We start from the raw sequence: 16,283 nt of genomic DNA on the forward strand, positions 1-16,283 counted from the left end.
CTCACAGTACTATGAATGACACCAGTGTCCCTATGGAAACAACTGAATGCATTCAAGGTCAAGGAGAGGGTTACAGGGGCACCATCAATACCATTTGGAATGGAATTCTGTGTCAACGTTGGGATTCCCAATATCCTCACCAGCATGACATAACTCCTGAAAATTTCAAGTGCAAGTGAGTAAATTAAGCAAATATTATAAATTTCATTAGGCACTGGGGGAAATTTGGCAGAGTAGTAACGTTTTACTAATTTTTGTGTTATTGATTTTTAAACCTTAGCATGCCTAGGGATAATAAGGAATTAAAAAGCAGATTCAACTACCAGAGAGTTTGATTGCTTATGTCTGAGATTTGGACCTCAAATATGCACTTTCTGAGCACACTAGGTGATTCTGAGTCAGACAGTTGATGTACCAGACATTGGGAAACACATCCCTAGGCTCTGGTCTCAACTTTGGTCTTACAGATCTATTTAATAAAACCAATTAATGCTAATGATAAACAGGTGAGTTTCAAATTAGTGCCTTCTTAAATTTTCTTATTAACTTTAGAGAGATTACATTTATTTTTCTTACAAGAAGTGGCATACCTTAATTTCATTCAATATTATGATCTGATGAGTTTTTAGCCTTGAACCAAATATTTTCTTTAAAAAGTTGTATCTTTTTATCCCTATCATCTGTTATTTTTAAAAAATTAAATAAATGCTTTATGTTGTTTCTAGATTTGCTTTAAAAAGTGGGAAAGTGAAACAATTGTTTAGATTAAGTCAAGCCAAAGAAACTTCCCTTGTATATTAATTATATAGTTGTTATGTGTTTTCTTCATGGCTGCTTTTTTTCATCACTTGACTTTTGTTGGGCAGAGCAGCCACAATGCCATGTGTTTTTAAATTGTCCACCTTGTTATGAGGAACATAAAATGATTGCTTTTGAAATTTATAACACACGTGTCATTCCTAGTGGCTTTGCTGAAATAGCACCTATAAATAACACATATTGGCTTTTTATAATTGGCTTTTAATAAGACAGCTTAACATTTCAAGATGGAGAACTAGGAACACTAAGTGGCCCATCTACTTGAAAGGGGAGATATTTTATTCTTTTTTTTTTTGCTAATTCAGTGTATTTACTTAGTTAATATTCATCTGTTATAATGTTCATTATTTTATAATAACAAATCTACAGTTGTCATTCTGGGTTTATTTCCCTCATTTTCTTCATAGCAATTCACTCTCTATTCCTGACCCATGTGTTTCATACCTCAGAAATAAATAGCAAACCTAAGCTTCTTTCTTATAAACTTCTCAGTTTCTAATAGTCAATTTGGTATTAATAAATTTATAGTACCTCTGATTAATAGGACCTAAGTAATATTTACAATAGATTGAATATTAATTTCATTTAATTATTAGCCAGGGATCAATGAAAGTACATGCTTGCTTCAAATTAGAGAGTGTTTTTCAGAAGAACAAATCATAAATTCCACATTTTATTTACTGTGAACCTTATATTAAGGTAAAGTCCTTTTACATACAGAGAATATTAGTACAGACTTTTCCTTATTGGGAACTCTGTTTAATTAAATCACTGGTAAAATGAAAGATGTACGTGTATTACACTGACAACTTCTATAGTTAACTTTTCTATATTATAATTAAATCCTCACTTTATAGACATATTTATAAAGATGTTAGGTAACTGCTCTAAATCAAGGAAGGACTGCTTTGTAATTAAAAGAAATTTATGCAAGCAAATTAAATAAATTGAGGAAATACAGAATCCAAGGAAGAAATAGCTATCATGTTTTTTTTTCTTATGTGTGTGGCATGTGTTTGAATAGGAGGCACTGCCATTTTAAATAAAAATAGTTAATGACAATTAATAATGGCCTTCCTTCTGCAAAGAGAGTTACATGTTGTTTCTACATTATATATGATCCATGAAAACATAATAAATAACAGACCAGTTTAAAAGAATTGCAACAGTTGGGAGTCCAAGTCTTGAGAATGAGTAGGAAGAATGAAGTGGTACCATTTCTCTCTTTCATGAGGCAGTCGTGTTTGTGTGGAACACCAGGCCTGTGGAAGGAAAAGACTACTGACATCTGACAGCATTTATTTCAGTAATGAGGACAGTGTCAGTTGTGTATCTGAATTCCAAATTGTTGTGACTATCCTAAATCTAAAACTTAAAACTCTATTTATAGACATGCATACATTCTGGGATTCTAGAAATGTAACAGCTCTGACTTCACCAATGTAAGAATTCAGGCAATTTACATTAACATGCATATTCTCAATAGGGACCTAAGGGAAAATTATTGCCGAAATCCAGATGGAGCTGAGTCACCCTGGTGCTTTACCGCGGATCCAAACATCCGAGTTGGCTACTGCTCCCAAATTCCAAAATGTGACGTGTCAAGTGGACAAGGTAATAGTTGACATTTTGCAGTGTGGGCATGATTAAATTCAGTGGAAATGCCTAGAGGGAGGACACATTTTACAGCAGACAATCTATTTCTTGTTGCCCTGGTTTTGCAGATTAGCAAACAAAATAACCAAGTCTGAAGTTGAACTTCTTTTATATATTCATTCACTCAACATTTATTTATTTATTTGACTGTATACTAGTGCCAGACTCAGTTTTAGGCACTACACCTATACCAGTAAGCCAAACAAAATTATCTGACTCCATGGAGCTAATTTCCAGCATACAGGACATAGCAAAATAAAAATGGAGGTGGGGCTAGTAAGTTCTGTGGTTAGTAGTAGAGAGAAAATGTCACAGAGCTAGAGTGTGGGGTGTGCTATTTTATATTTTAATGGTCTTGGAAGATGTAATATATTAAGGTAGTGTTTAAGGAGGACCTGCAAGAAATGAGGGAGTGGCATGTGCCATATGTGTATATTTATTAAAGGCATTCCTGGTAGAGAAAACTACAAATGAAAACATGAGATGGGAGAGTTCTTCAAGAAAAATAGCATATCGTTGTGGCTGGTACAGGGAGAGCAAGATGGAGAGTAGCAGGAGATGAGGTTAGAGAGCATTTGGGCTAAAACTGCATAGGCATTGTAGGAGCTGGAAAGGTTTATACTTTTATTTGGAAAGAGAAGGCATTTCGTTGCAGGGCTCTAAGAAGAGAAATTAAATGATCCATCTGACTTAAATCTTACATGGATTTCTCTGGCTACATTGTGGAAAATAACAAGACTTCTGACAAGGGCCACAACAGGGGAATCAGCTGAGTGTTTGTTTCAGTGACCCAGACAAGAGATGAGAGTGATGTAGACCTGGGTCTTAGCAGTGGAGATGATACATAGCAGTGGGGTTTGGGATAAGTCACCATTGTGCTTGGAATCATAGACACCACTGAAGATAGTTTTTTTCAGGAAGCAGTAGTAGAGAAAAGTCAGGTTGAAATATATTTAAAAAATAAATCATTTGGCAAGAATTAATAATGTCAGGATCTGGGCATTTGTTGGTGTATAATGAATGGAGAATTATGATTTTTAAATGATCATATTCCTTCACATAAATTTAATTTGATGGTCATAGTCATGGTCAGTACTAAATCATCCTAAAAAGTGCAAACCAAATTTAAAGCTCCATTTCATAGATTTATTGCCTTACATATACTTGTGCCTTCCTTTAGCTTCTCCTCAGTGCCATTTGTCAGGAACAACTGTGTGAGCAGTTGTAGGAGAGAAGAGGGGAGGGTCTCTTTTCAGTAAATTTCACTGTTCTTTGGAAGATTTTAAAGGTCAGTTTGAAATAAAGTTGAAACCAATGATTAAGGGAGGTTTGGACCAGCTGTAACTTCTTTGTGCCTGTCTTATCATTTAAATAATTACTAATATCTGTGAGTGATAGAGGCAAATGAGAACAATTGCTTTAAAAGCTTCTCATGTGTATTAAGATGATTTTATGTACATACATATCACTCAGCAAAGAATCGGGTAATAGGATATAAGCATTTTGAATTTTGTAAATTAAGCTGATTATTGCTTATCTAATAAATCTACATATAAATAGATGAAGAAATTAAGTCTTATGAAATTTAAATATCTTGCCTAAATTCTCAAATTAACACAGCTGGTATTGACTTTAACTCTCCTTAAAATGGCCTCCCAGTTACTCTATGCCTTTACCTTTTCATTAATACTTTAACAATATTATATTATTTTCCTTTAACAATATATTTTACCTGGTCATGCAATAATGTGCTAAGTTCTGTGGGGCAACTTAAAAATGAAGAAGTCCTACTTAAGAGACGTTATTAGCCAATCTAAATACAGCTGTGAAACTTTAAAAGTTATGTCATTCTATGATATTGCCAAGCTAATGGTATGCATTGTTATATATGTGATACATATGCATGCACAAAAATACACACACACACACATAGGAGAGGATGTTGCTCTTATCTTTTTCCAGGTAACAACAAATATAAATTCTGTATATAGATTGATGAGTTAGAAACTTTTTCTCAAATCTTGCAACATCTAAATTAGCATATACACAAATTTTCTTTCAACTGGATATTAAAACTAATAAAAAATGAAAAAAACTGCAGATTTTCTTTAAAAATACTGATAAAACACAACTTATTAGAGTATATGAAATGTACTTAAGGCTGTAAACAGAGAAAAATTCACAGCTTTAAATATTTATATTAATATCATAAATAATTAAGACAAATGAATTAAATTTCCAAATCCAAGAGTTGGGAGAAAAAGTAAACCAAAAGCAATACAAAGAAGAAAACAAGATAAAAGCAGACATTAATAAGGCAAAGAAAAGAAAACAGTAGTACTAATGAGTAAAGGGAAATGATGGTTCTTCAAAAAAATTAACAAAATAGACAGTCACCAGCTAACTGATTCAAGAGAGAAAGGACAAATACATAAAATAATTATAAAGGGAGAAATAACCATTGAAACAGGAAAATTAGAAAATATAAGACATTGTTTTATATAACCTGCTAGGGAAAATGGAAGTTCCTGTGGCCAGGATTCTTACCTGACCCTAAACTACTTGTTGATGTAACCGGCCTACTGCTAGGTTAATGCTTCCACACCCGTAGGCAATAAACTATTACTGACTGAATCATTATATAAAGAGCTCTGTCCCATGCTCTAGATGGAGGCAGAGACGGGGTGGATTATGGACCTGCAGACTTGATTCTAGTGCATGAACTACCTTCAGGAGAATAAAGCTGATATAAACCTTTTTACCCCAAGAATGTTTCATTGTCATTTCTCAGTGTCACTAAATCCATAGTGAACTTGCCAAGAGCTGAAACTCTCAGTCAAGACAAACCTCATGTAAAAAACTTTGAAAATGCAAATGAAGCAGGTAATTTGCTAGGAACATTCAAGTTATTTGAATTGACCCTGGAAGAAAAAGAAAACTTAAATAGACTAATTCCTATAAACAAGTACAGAAATTTATTAAAGCACTATTCCACCAAAAATACACCATGCCTACATGCATATCACCAGATGATCTCAATGCTACATAAATTGCCCTGCAGCTTCACAAATACAGTAAAACTTTAAGTATTTTTATGATGGAATTATAATATTCATACTTAAACATGATAAAGATAGCACAGAAAAAAAGAACCATAGATTTATCTCATGTGTGAATGTTAATATGAAAATCCTAAATGAAATTTGAGTGAACAGCCCAATAAAGAAATTAAGAAAACAGAACATAATGACTGACCCTGAAATTTACAGATGAAATACAGGAGAGGAAGAACTCAGTGGTATTGGCCTGGGGTTAGAGGAACCCACAGTTAATCACGAAAACACATACACATTGATTAAAATGTGTTTAATCAAATGAAAGGGACTAAAAATAACAATGAGCATACCTGGCACCAACTTCTTGTCTTCTTTTTACCTTTCATTGCTAAACAAACAAGAGTTCCTTGGAGATAGTGATGGTTACAGGCCTGGGGCAAGAAAAAATACAAGGTGAAACAGGAGTGTTTTAACTGGTGCATTCTGCATATGTGCAAGTATTGAATTTTACAAGTTTATGCTTTCTGAAAACAATTTTATTTTGTACTATAGTGACTGCTACATTATCTATATCAAATCCTATCCAATTTGATTTTTTAAATTTAATACCAAATTCCTTCTAAGTGATATTGAAAAGTATGACCCATGGATATGAAATATCAAAATGAAGAACAGTAATAGATTATATGTCATATTGGATAAAAAAAGAACCCACAAGTCCATATTTATATTACTGTTCCCACTAGAACTAGTATTACTACTACACTAGCAGTAATAATTAAATGAAGGGAATAGGGGAGAAGGAAAAACTCTCATTTACAGAAGAATGGTAACTAATAAAGAATGTAGGAAATTGAAAAATAACTGTTTTAAAACCAGCACAGTAATAACTGATTCACAAAAAATTCATCAAGGTATGCCTAACCATTTTATAAAAATCTGTTTGGCAATAGGATGCTTCATCAGTCTCAAAGACTCCAACAATTTTTTTGTTATATACAAACAGAAGTTTTATCTTTATACCATTTAATCAAATTATCAAACTCATCACCAATAATAGAACAAACTGAAATCACGTGTCACATGATATCATGCTCTGAGAAGGATAAAATATGACCTGTGCGAGACGGGTAAGATTCCTCAAGGGAGGAACAACCTAAGACAGGCACAGTCGCAGGGGGGCCATCAGGTGAGAAATCGGGGAACAACAGTGGTGAAGCTTAGAACCTCACCCCCCCTGTTTTGAGAGGAAGCTTCTGCATCCGTGGATGTTTTATTGCCCTTGTCTAGCTCGGATTAGCACATAGTCTACAGGCACACACCTGATCATCTACAATTGCTCTCTTACAACACTAAACTATGTTTTCTAACTTTATCTTGCATCTACCTACCACTTCAGCATTTTATTAAAAATAAAAAAAATAATAATAATAAAGGGAGAAATGTGGGATCCACATATAAATCAAGTATAAAAATCAAATGAATATTCATATTTGACCTGATTGTTTATAGTTCATAATGCGTGATCAAAACTGAAAGTTTCTGTGATGAATGCCCTTGTACTGTTCACCATGTAAGAACTTATTCACTATGTAAGAATTCGTTCACCATGTAAGAGCTTGTTCGTTATGCTTCAGAAGATTGGAGACTGAGGAGAATTAGGCTTGAGATGGATTAATGATTATGCATTGAGCATTGACCCCCCTATACAGAATTTTATTGTTGTTAACAACCATTTGATCAATAAATATGAGATGCCCTCTCTAAAAAAAAAAAAATATGACCTGTGCAATATTCCTGTCTTTAATTTGATTTTATTAATGAGAAAATAATTAGACAAAATGAAATTAAAGAACATTTGCTAGACAGCTGGCCTAAGCAACTCAGAATGTCAAACTCATAAAAGACAAAAATCAAAACACAACAAACATGACAGTATCGGTGTTCACTGTATCATTCTTGGGACTTCTGTGGATTAACAGTTTTCAGAAGAAAATGTTGGGAAATTATATATGTCATTCTAAAAATTCTCACTCTTTGTTGTCCCTGAGTGCTACTCGTTTAACTTTTTCTTTGATTTTTAAAAATTTGTAATTTGATGCATAAACTCTCATTTTAATGAAGAAGAAATTTGGCTGAAAATAAAGATACTTTGAGATATTTAGGTCTATTTGATTTCTACAGATTGAGTGCTATACTCCCTAGTGTTAATTAATTAGTCTTTCCCTATATGTTTTATTTAGATTGTTATCGTGGGAATGGCAAAAATTATATGGGCAATTTGTCCAAAACACGATCTGGATTAACGTGTTCTATGTGGGACAAGAACATGGAAGACTTACACCGGTGTGTAAATTTTTTTCTATGTATTGTATGTAGTGATAACAGCAGATAGATAAATTCAGATATGTACAATGCTATTTCTACTTTTTTTAGGTATCATAGTAAGATAATAAAAACATTAGCTTGATTATTCTGTGCAACATAATTTAAGATTTTCTCTCTACATAGGAAACTTTAAATAAGCAATTCAATCCAGCACATACTTCTAAAAAATTTACAATGTGTTTTGCTCTGTGATAGGGGCCATGGGGAACATTAACAAAAAGTAGGCATATGTTTTGCTTCACCTTTAAGGAGGATATGATTATACTAAGAAAACAATTACATAATTTGATAAGACAAGGATATAATTAAGTGATAAATCTAGCATTTCAAATAGTACATTATGTGATTATATTCTTATAATTAGTTACTAATTGTTAATATTAGTTCATGAAAAATCAGTAAGTGACTTTTTTCATGTGCATACATACCTTAGATATCCATATAACTACTAAAGACTTAGAGAGACAGGTTTTCTTGTACAGTTTTCTTAGGACACAATTTTTTTTTCTATAATCAGAGGGATGTATGTGCAATTGAAAGAAAACTATGTATTTTAGACAACTACAACTAGGAATTTTGACATTGGACATTCCTTCACATAAAAGGAAGTTATCTTCTACTTGACCCTAGAAACAGAGCTAGTATGTTTGAAATTACAAAAGAACTATCAGATATAATTGTGGCACAAAACCAAGTTTTTAATAGATGTCCCAGAATATATGCACAAGAGAAAAAAGAAAGAAAGGTTAGTGTCATTTGATTAAGTACTTACAACATGGATGCTTTACATGAGTTATCTCATTTGATCATTACAATCCCATATGGAAGATATTTCTAAATGTGTAAATAAGAATTAAAGGCTCAGAGAAGTCAAATCCTTTTGCCTCCAGTCCTAGTTTAACGTTAAAGTCTTTATTCTCTTCCAAAATGTACTGACTAGTGGATGACAGTGTTTCGGTAACTTTGCTTCACAAACAAATAGTAAGATTCTAAGTGCTCTTTAACATAAGTATGCAATTCACATATGTAAGCTGCACAGGTGCTTAAGTTTTCTAATAGTCACATTTAAGGATAAAAATAAACAGGCAAAATTATTTTTGATAATATATTTATATTGATCCAATATATCTGAACCTTTTTCATTTTAATATGTATTCAATGCAAAATTATTAAAGATATCTTACACATTTTTTCCATGTTAAAGTTTCAAAATCTGATGTATATTTGCAATTACAGCGCCTCTCAATTTGGACTAGCCACTTACTAATTTCTCAGGAGGCTTATGTGGCTAGTAGGTATTCTATTGGATTATGGAGCTCTAGGACTTCTACGATAATCAAAATTGTGTCCTCATGGAACTCACTCAAGTATAGAATGTCATCAAATAACAAATGACAATACCATGTTATAAAAACCACAAAAAATAGCATATTTCATGTTATGGGAATAAAAAGAGTGCCACCTAGACTCAGAAGATCAAGAAGGCTTCCTAGAGAAATGGACATTAGCTGGAGCATGTATGATAAGTGGGAATTAGAGGACGTGTAGAGGAAGAGTACATCAGGCAGAAGGAATAGCTTGTCCAAAAGTGCAAAGATCGAAGAGTTGAAAATCAAGTGTAAGTTTGAAACAATGTAATTTGGTCAATGTCCACAGAGGGAATTCTGCAGTGGCAAGACAATACAGAGCTCTGTAAATTGTGTTAAAAAGTTTGGATTTTATCCTAAGCATTAAAGGGATTCATTAAAGACTTTTAAGCAAGAATTAACATTAAATGCTGATTTCAACACTGCTATTTTCTAAAGCATTTTTATAAATATAATGGGGTAGATCTAGCTCTTGTGGACTTGTGAGAGGCAATTGTACCAACACTTTCTTCAGTGATTTCACATTGGAACTTTGACATTTTTATGGTGGAAATATTTACACCACAGAAATTAGCAAGGGTAACAAAAAAAGACTCCCTACATACAGACCTCAAAATTCTAATTGTTAAAACATTTACCAGCATACCACTGGAAATATGTGACATACTTATTCAGGGACTACAGTAGTAATAACTCTTAATCCATTGAGTTTAGTTAATGGTTAAAAGTCACTTGGAAACAATTTGTAGGAAATTGATGAATGATTAAGTTGCATGATACTATTCTGGTCTAACAAACAATGACTAAGGAGGGAGTACATCGTGCTGGTTTCCAACACTGACCTTGGGAAGAGCCATGTGTTCAAACCCCTGCCTGCTGTACTGCTTACAAGCCATGTGATCTTAGGCAAATTATTCGTTCTTTGTGGATTTGAAATATAAAATAGCATAACCTCAGAGTCTGTCTCATTAGGTTGGTCTAAGGTTATATATGTAAATCACATATAACAGAATCTGGCATGTGATAGATACTATATGTGTTTGCTGTTGGTCTAGAAAATGAACTTGGCGTTTGGAAATACAATCCAAGTTTCCGTATCTAAATTCTCCCTAGTTTTTTTAACTGGCACATTAAATATTTTAAAGCATGGTAGTAGTTAATGATCCAAAACAAATCCATCTAAATGTATAATGTCATGACTTGGTCAGAACGGCCATGTGGAATTTGATATCAATATTATTGAGATAAACATGAACACTGATGTTTGAGTGGGCATGGTCTTACAAAATAACACAATATTTTCACTTTCTTTTGTACTAAATTTAGTTAAGATGTAAAATGAGAAAGGCTGAAGTGTTAGTTATCTGTCAAATCATGTTTCATAACTACATAACAAGTGAAATTTTAGAATTTAATTATTTCATTAGCAAATTATTATTATTAATTTTTCAGGTATTTTCTTATACTTTGCCATAGTGTTATTGTTAGTGATGCTTCATATGTTTCCGAAACATGAAAAGATACTTTTGCAATAACTTATGTTTTTATATATCTTATAACCTTCATCTTGTTTGTCATCTGCTTTTTTCTAAGGCAATGTGTCTCCATTTCTATGCACAGCAATATTGTTACCTTGCCATTATAATTATTAAATAGAAGCAAAGTCATGAAATATTTTATCAATTTATCTGTGCTAATTATATAGCCCTAGTTCATATTCTCAAGTTGGAGAACATACTTCCAAACTAAGAACAACAAAATAAATCCCAAACAAAAGAAACAGAACTCACACCAAGTAGAAGCTTATGTTGTATCTCTAATGAGAGTTATGTGCTAGGGTTCTATCTTCTTGGTGACAGCTTATTTCTCTTGGACAGACAGAGCATTTTGTGATGTTTAGAGTTTGTTGTTTTTGTAGGCATATCTTCTGGGAGCCAGATGCTAGTAAGCTGAACAAGAATTACTGCCGGAATCCTGATGATGATGCCCATGGTCCCTGGTGTTACACAGGAAATCCTCTCGTTCCTTGGGATTATTGCCCTATTTCTCGTTGTAAGTACTTTTAGTGATCTTTTTCATTTGAAATATTTTAAACACACTGCAATTCCTCTAAATTGATACCCTAAATCAGAGGTAGAAGTAATAGAGGAGGGCTGGGTTTGACACTCCAGACAGCATTACACATGCACACATCCACACACACACCTTGCTTCATCTTTCCTCTAGACAAGGAGACATTGTGCTGACGTTTTAAAGATTTTCTTCCCTTGGAAGGTTCCCATTTGGAATACAGAAGCAATAAATGACTATGGTTCTAATGTGACTAGGCTGGAAAGACCACCCCACTGGGCCCCACTGGTACTAGCTGACTACATGTTCAGCCTCTGAATTTATGTAGCAGAGCTCTCAGCAAAGTCCCCCGCCCACTAACAGAGCCATGAATGGGCTTGAGAGAGTGGTGTTTCCATCTTCTCTGTTCTATAATCCAAGACTGAGAAGCCTGAAGCATTCCATCCACTTGTTTGAGCCCAAGAATACTTTAAGAGTATTAGTGCAAAAAGTATGTAGAATGTCAAAAAGAGAGAGATATAAAATATATAATGTCTGTCTGATATTCTTGATATGAAAGAGCTCCTATGTATCAGTAAGAAAAAGATAACTCAGGAGATAAATTATGAAAATGAATCTTTAAGAGTAAATGTAATTAATAAACAGATGAAAAGACATTAAAACTTAATGGTAAGAAAAAATGAAATTGTAAAAGCATAAGATCATCTCCATTTATCAGTTGGCAGATAAGAAAATTCCCATTATTAGTAAGGGTCTGAGTAATCAGGCTTTCTCAATACTGTCCTGCTTTGTGAATTGGAAAGCTGTGTGGAAGTCAATTCAGGGAAATATATCAGAATTTTTCAGCTATAGCACTTCTGCCATTTTGTGCTGGATAGATCTTTGTTAGGGGAGGCTGTCCTGTGCATTATGAGGTATTTAGTAATGTCCCTGGCCTCTACCCACCAGCTATCAATTGCACCACACCTCCTCCCTCCAATCATGACAGTAAAAAATATCTACAGGCATTGTAAGTGTCCCCTGGGGGAAAAATCACCCCCATTAAGAACCAGTGATGTAGAGTAATATATATTGAGATAGAAGGATATCCTCCATATATTATTGAGTGAAAAAGCCTTAAAACGCTGTGCCAGTAGCAAGAGACCATTTTACTATATTATGTATCTCATAGCTCCATGTCTATAGTAAACATCTTTAAATATTATGTTAAACCACTTTCTTCTTTCAAAATGTTATACTTCTATAAGTTCAATAAGAGTCCTGTTTTAAGAATGTTTTTCTTGTGAGACAAGCCAGTAGCAAGACCTTGAAAATAGTGGCAAAAATACCCTCTTAAAAAGGGACATTAGGTTGAAGAAATGATATTTGCTTAACAACATGAAATGTAAACACAAGTCTAATTTTTTTCAAAATATGTAGTAAATTAAAGAGATAATTTATCATCTTAAATGGAAAAATTGTTATGTTTCAATTATAGCATTAAAAGGCAAAGTTCTTAAATATGATCTTAATCAAGTATATCTATAATAATAGAGACTTAGAATTTCACAATTTTAATAAAGAATTATAATAATAAATACCTTACATGTTTGTAAAGAAATAGTATTTCATATTATTATATTTTATTTAATCGTCTATAATCATAACCTTTCAAATTAATTAATTAGTATTTTCCTAATGCTAGTCTACTTCTCCCATGTTAGGGTTTGCATAAATTCTTCTACAGATATACTTTTCACTTTTTTAACATTAAAACAACCAAGCAAACAAACCTACCCCTGTGACACACACACAAAAATATTTTAAATCACCGAGATTTATTTTTCTAAATATTCATGTTACCTTGTAGTACTTTCCTGTGAAGTCTTTATGTTTAGAATAATGGAAGCTCATAGACAGTTCAGTGATCTAGGGAGAAGGAAAATAGCCAATGCTCTAGCTTCTAAAACAGAAATTTTTTTGCTTTCCTTACAGAATTCCAGATTTGTAAAAATCACAGTAGCTTAATTTTATCACATAGATATATAGTTAAGAATAAAATGTTCTCGTAGAATCTTAGGGAACAGTTATTTGGTTTATAAACAACTGACACAAGTCTGTAATAATTTAAAAGTTTCAAACATATTTTCAAAAATAACATTTTAAACAAAGTTTAAATTTAATAACATTTTAGTACAAATTAATATAAACTTAAAACATTTAATAACATTTTAAAACAAAGTAATGGCGCTATTAGAAGTCTTTAGGATGTTCCTAGTATTTATGAAATGCTATTGCAGATAAGTCATTTTTATTTCAATATATTCTGAATATTAATTCCAGTAAACATTTTCTCGCTGTCATTTTTCTAATACTTACAGCCAGGATTTATTTATATTTTCCTGCTGGTGAAAGGCTAATAAAATTTATCTTTAGAAGATTTGAGGTCTTATTTATTTAACCACAGAAACTGTATAAATCATTTCACACTGTGCATTTGTATTATAAAACATGTAAAGATTTTATTCCTTTTTTATAAAATGCTTATGAAATAATATTTAATATACATTTTTTAAGATTATCAAATATGCAAAAATAAAACTATAGAAATGCCTATATATCTGTACACATACACATTTAGTACATGGGAAAAATCTTAACTATTAACTATTTAGAGTGTAGTGGTTAAGAGCTCTACTCTGGCTTTCTGGATAAGAATTACAACTCTATCATTCTAAGTTCCTTGGGCAAATTAGTTTGTATTTTTTTACTCATTATTAACAATTTTAAATTGAGCTGCTCTTGTGGTATATAACATGCTAGGAATACAACAATAAAAACAATGTTTCTTACCCTCAGATAGTTTTCAGTGTAGAAGGAAGACATTTATTTAAGTTACTACAAATATGATCATTTAATAATATATACTAAATATTAAAATATGTAATGAGAATGGAAACATGTCTGCCTGGAGAAATATGTGATGTTCATAAAGTTTAAAACTTGAGTTGAAACTTTAAGAATATGTTAAAAGAAATGTTTCTTTATAGTTTCAATAAGAGCTCATATTTGTTTTGGAGGCCATATAAATACACACACACACACACACACACACACACACACACACACACACACAATTTAGCCATTCTTCCCCAGATAAAATTTTTATCTTTGATGTGTTTTCTTTCTTCAAATTTAAGTTGAATCAATACAAAATAAGATTTGTATCATATATATTATTTTCAGGCGTTAGTGCTATGGTGGAGATAATGAGAGAAATGTAAAAGAGAAGTGAAGATAGTATTTAACAGTAAAATGGAAAAGGCCTAGAAAGCAGTTTCTCAAAGTTTTGCTCAAAGTGTGCAACAGATGCTGAAATAGCTTTTAAAATTATTAATCTAACCACCAGCTCAGAATCTTCAGAAGTCTGATTTTAAGTGGCATTTCAGCTTATTCTAAAGTGTAGGAAATATTTGGCTTAAAGGAAACTATGTAGGTAATAATTACTAATAATTATAATATATATATTAGTATATAATAACTATTATAAAATAACCAAATTTTCAATAGCTACAAAGTTTTTAAAAATTAAATATCTTATTAAGTTGTAATAATGAACTAAATACTTTGTTGATATATTGATGCTTAGAAATAGGAAAGTTGATATGCAATTAGGGATGAATAGTATATATAGTCTTTCTCATCACAACAACATAAGGAATAAATAGCGAATTTTTTATTTTATAACTTTCAAGGAATTGACTTGAGTGGAAAAACCAATATCCTTGATATTTTAATGATCATAATCAGCCTCAATCCTGATTTATACTCTGAACTAAAATACTGACCTCAGCTGACTCTAAAACAAAATCTTCCCCCAGGATAACCTAAAGGGAAAGGGAAATGGTGAAATTTATATTTTGTCATTACCCTTATTCATTTAAAAGACCTAGATCTGGAAAATGAATACAAAAACCTTTTAGCATGTGTTAATTATCTTTAGATTTCCCATAAATAACAATCAAATGTGCCTCTATTACCACGAAATCCATATGCCATTATTATTTTGTTTCCAATTTATTTGAGCTCAGAGCATTTCCAGGGATTAACAACGGGCTGGGTCTAAACAGTGCCTGACTAAATTCTATGCTATCAATTCTTAACAGTCAGACATTAAATTGTAGGAAATGTGCGTCATTCATTTTCAATTCTATTTTCTTTTCAAATTCTAGTATCTTCCAAGCCTTTCTCTTTGCAGCAATTAAACCCCAATAGGGAGGTTATGAAAAAAGAGTAAGTTATAAGGTTTTAGTTAAAATTATTTGCAGTTTCCAGTGTTCTCTTTTTTCCATACTTTTTTTCTTACTACCCCTTAGAAAAAACAATCTTTAAAATATTCTAACAAAACATAATTATATTTTGTTTTCACTCTCTTTCCATTAGTGACATTGATTTTTATCTTCTGGAATTCTTGGAGTTTTTTGAAGTTTTCTTGATGAAGTTTCAATTATCTGCAACCATATAAAAAAATTAAAATAATTGTCCTAAAAAATATAAATGGGCCAACTTATAGTAAAAAAAAAAGAACCCACACAGTCTAGCTATATGAATGGCCTGAGCAAATAATAAGCATTAGAGCTATTCAAGGAGATGTTCATGGTGTACAGTACTGGGCATCTTGGTAGAATGAGGCAGCTCCCCCATGCCAGCAGTGTACCTGAAGTTGCCAACGCTCATTGACCACACAGCTGAGAGCCTCCAGTCATGGAACAGGGCTTTCCTCAAATCCCTCACTACTTGTAGACACACGCGTTCAATACTTCCCAGTAAAAGTGATACGTAATTACTCAAAACAGTACTTTCACATTTTATTTTTGAATTAAGTGTCAAGAATTATAGCAAATTATCCAATTCATGGATATTTGTATTTCAATATATAGCTCTGATT

General features: G+C 32.3%; 1 protein-coding gene across 4 annotated transcripts in view; it reads left to right on the forward strand.

Annotated features, from left to right (window-relative positions):
- HGF (hepatocyte growth factor) overlaps positions 1-16,283 on the forward strand; it is a 69,092-nt gene that overhangs the window by 40,521 nt on the left and 12,288 nt on the right. For all 4 annotated transcript variants that reach the window (XM_073238928.1, XM_073238927.1, XM_073238929.1 and 1 more), the window contains 4 exons: positions 1-175; positions 2,306-2,433; positions 7,775-7,877; positions 11,205-11,338. In XM_073238928.1, the coding sequence (XP_073095029.1) occupies positions 1-175; positions 2,306-2,433; positions 7,775-7,877; positions 11,205-11,338 (540 nt within the window). The remainder of the gene's footprint in view (positions 176-2,305; positions 2,434-7,774; positions 7,878-11,204; positions 11,339-16,283) is intronic.

Source organism: Manis javanica, chromosome 6, assembly GCF_040802235.1.
Source record: "Manis javanica isolate MJ-LG chromosome 6, MJ_LKY, whole genome shotgun sequence".
Classification (NCBI taxonomy): Eukaryota; Metazoa; Chordata; class Mammalia; order Pholidota; family Manidae; genus Manis; species Manis javanica.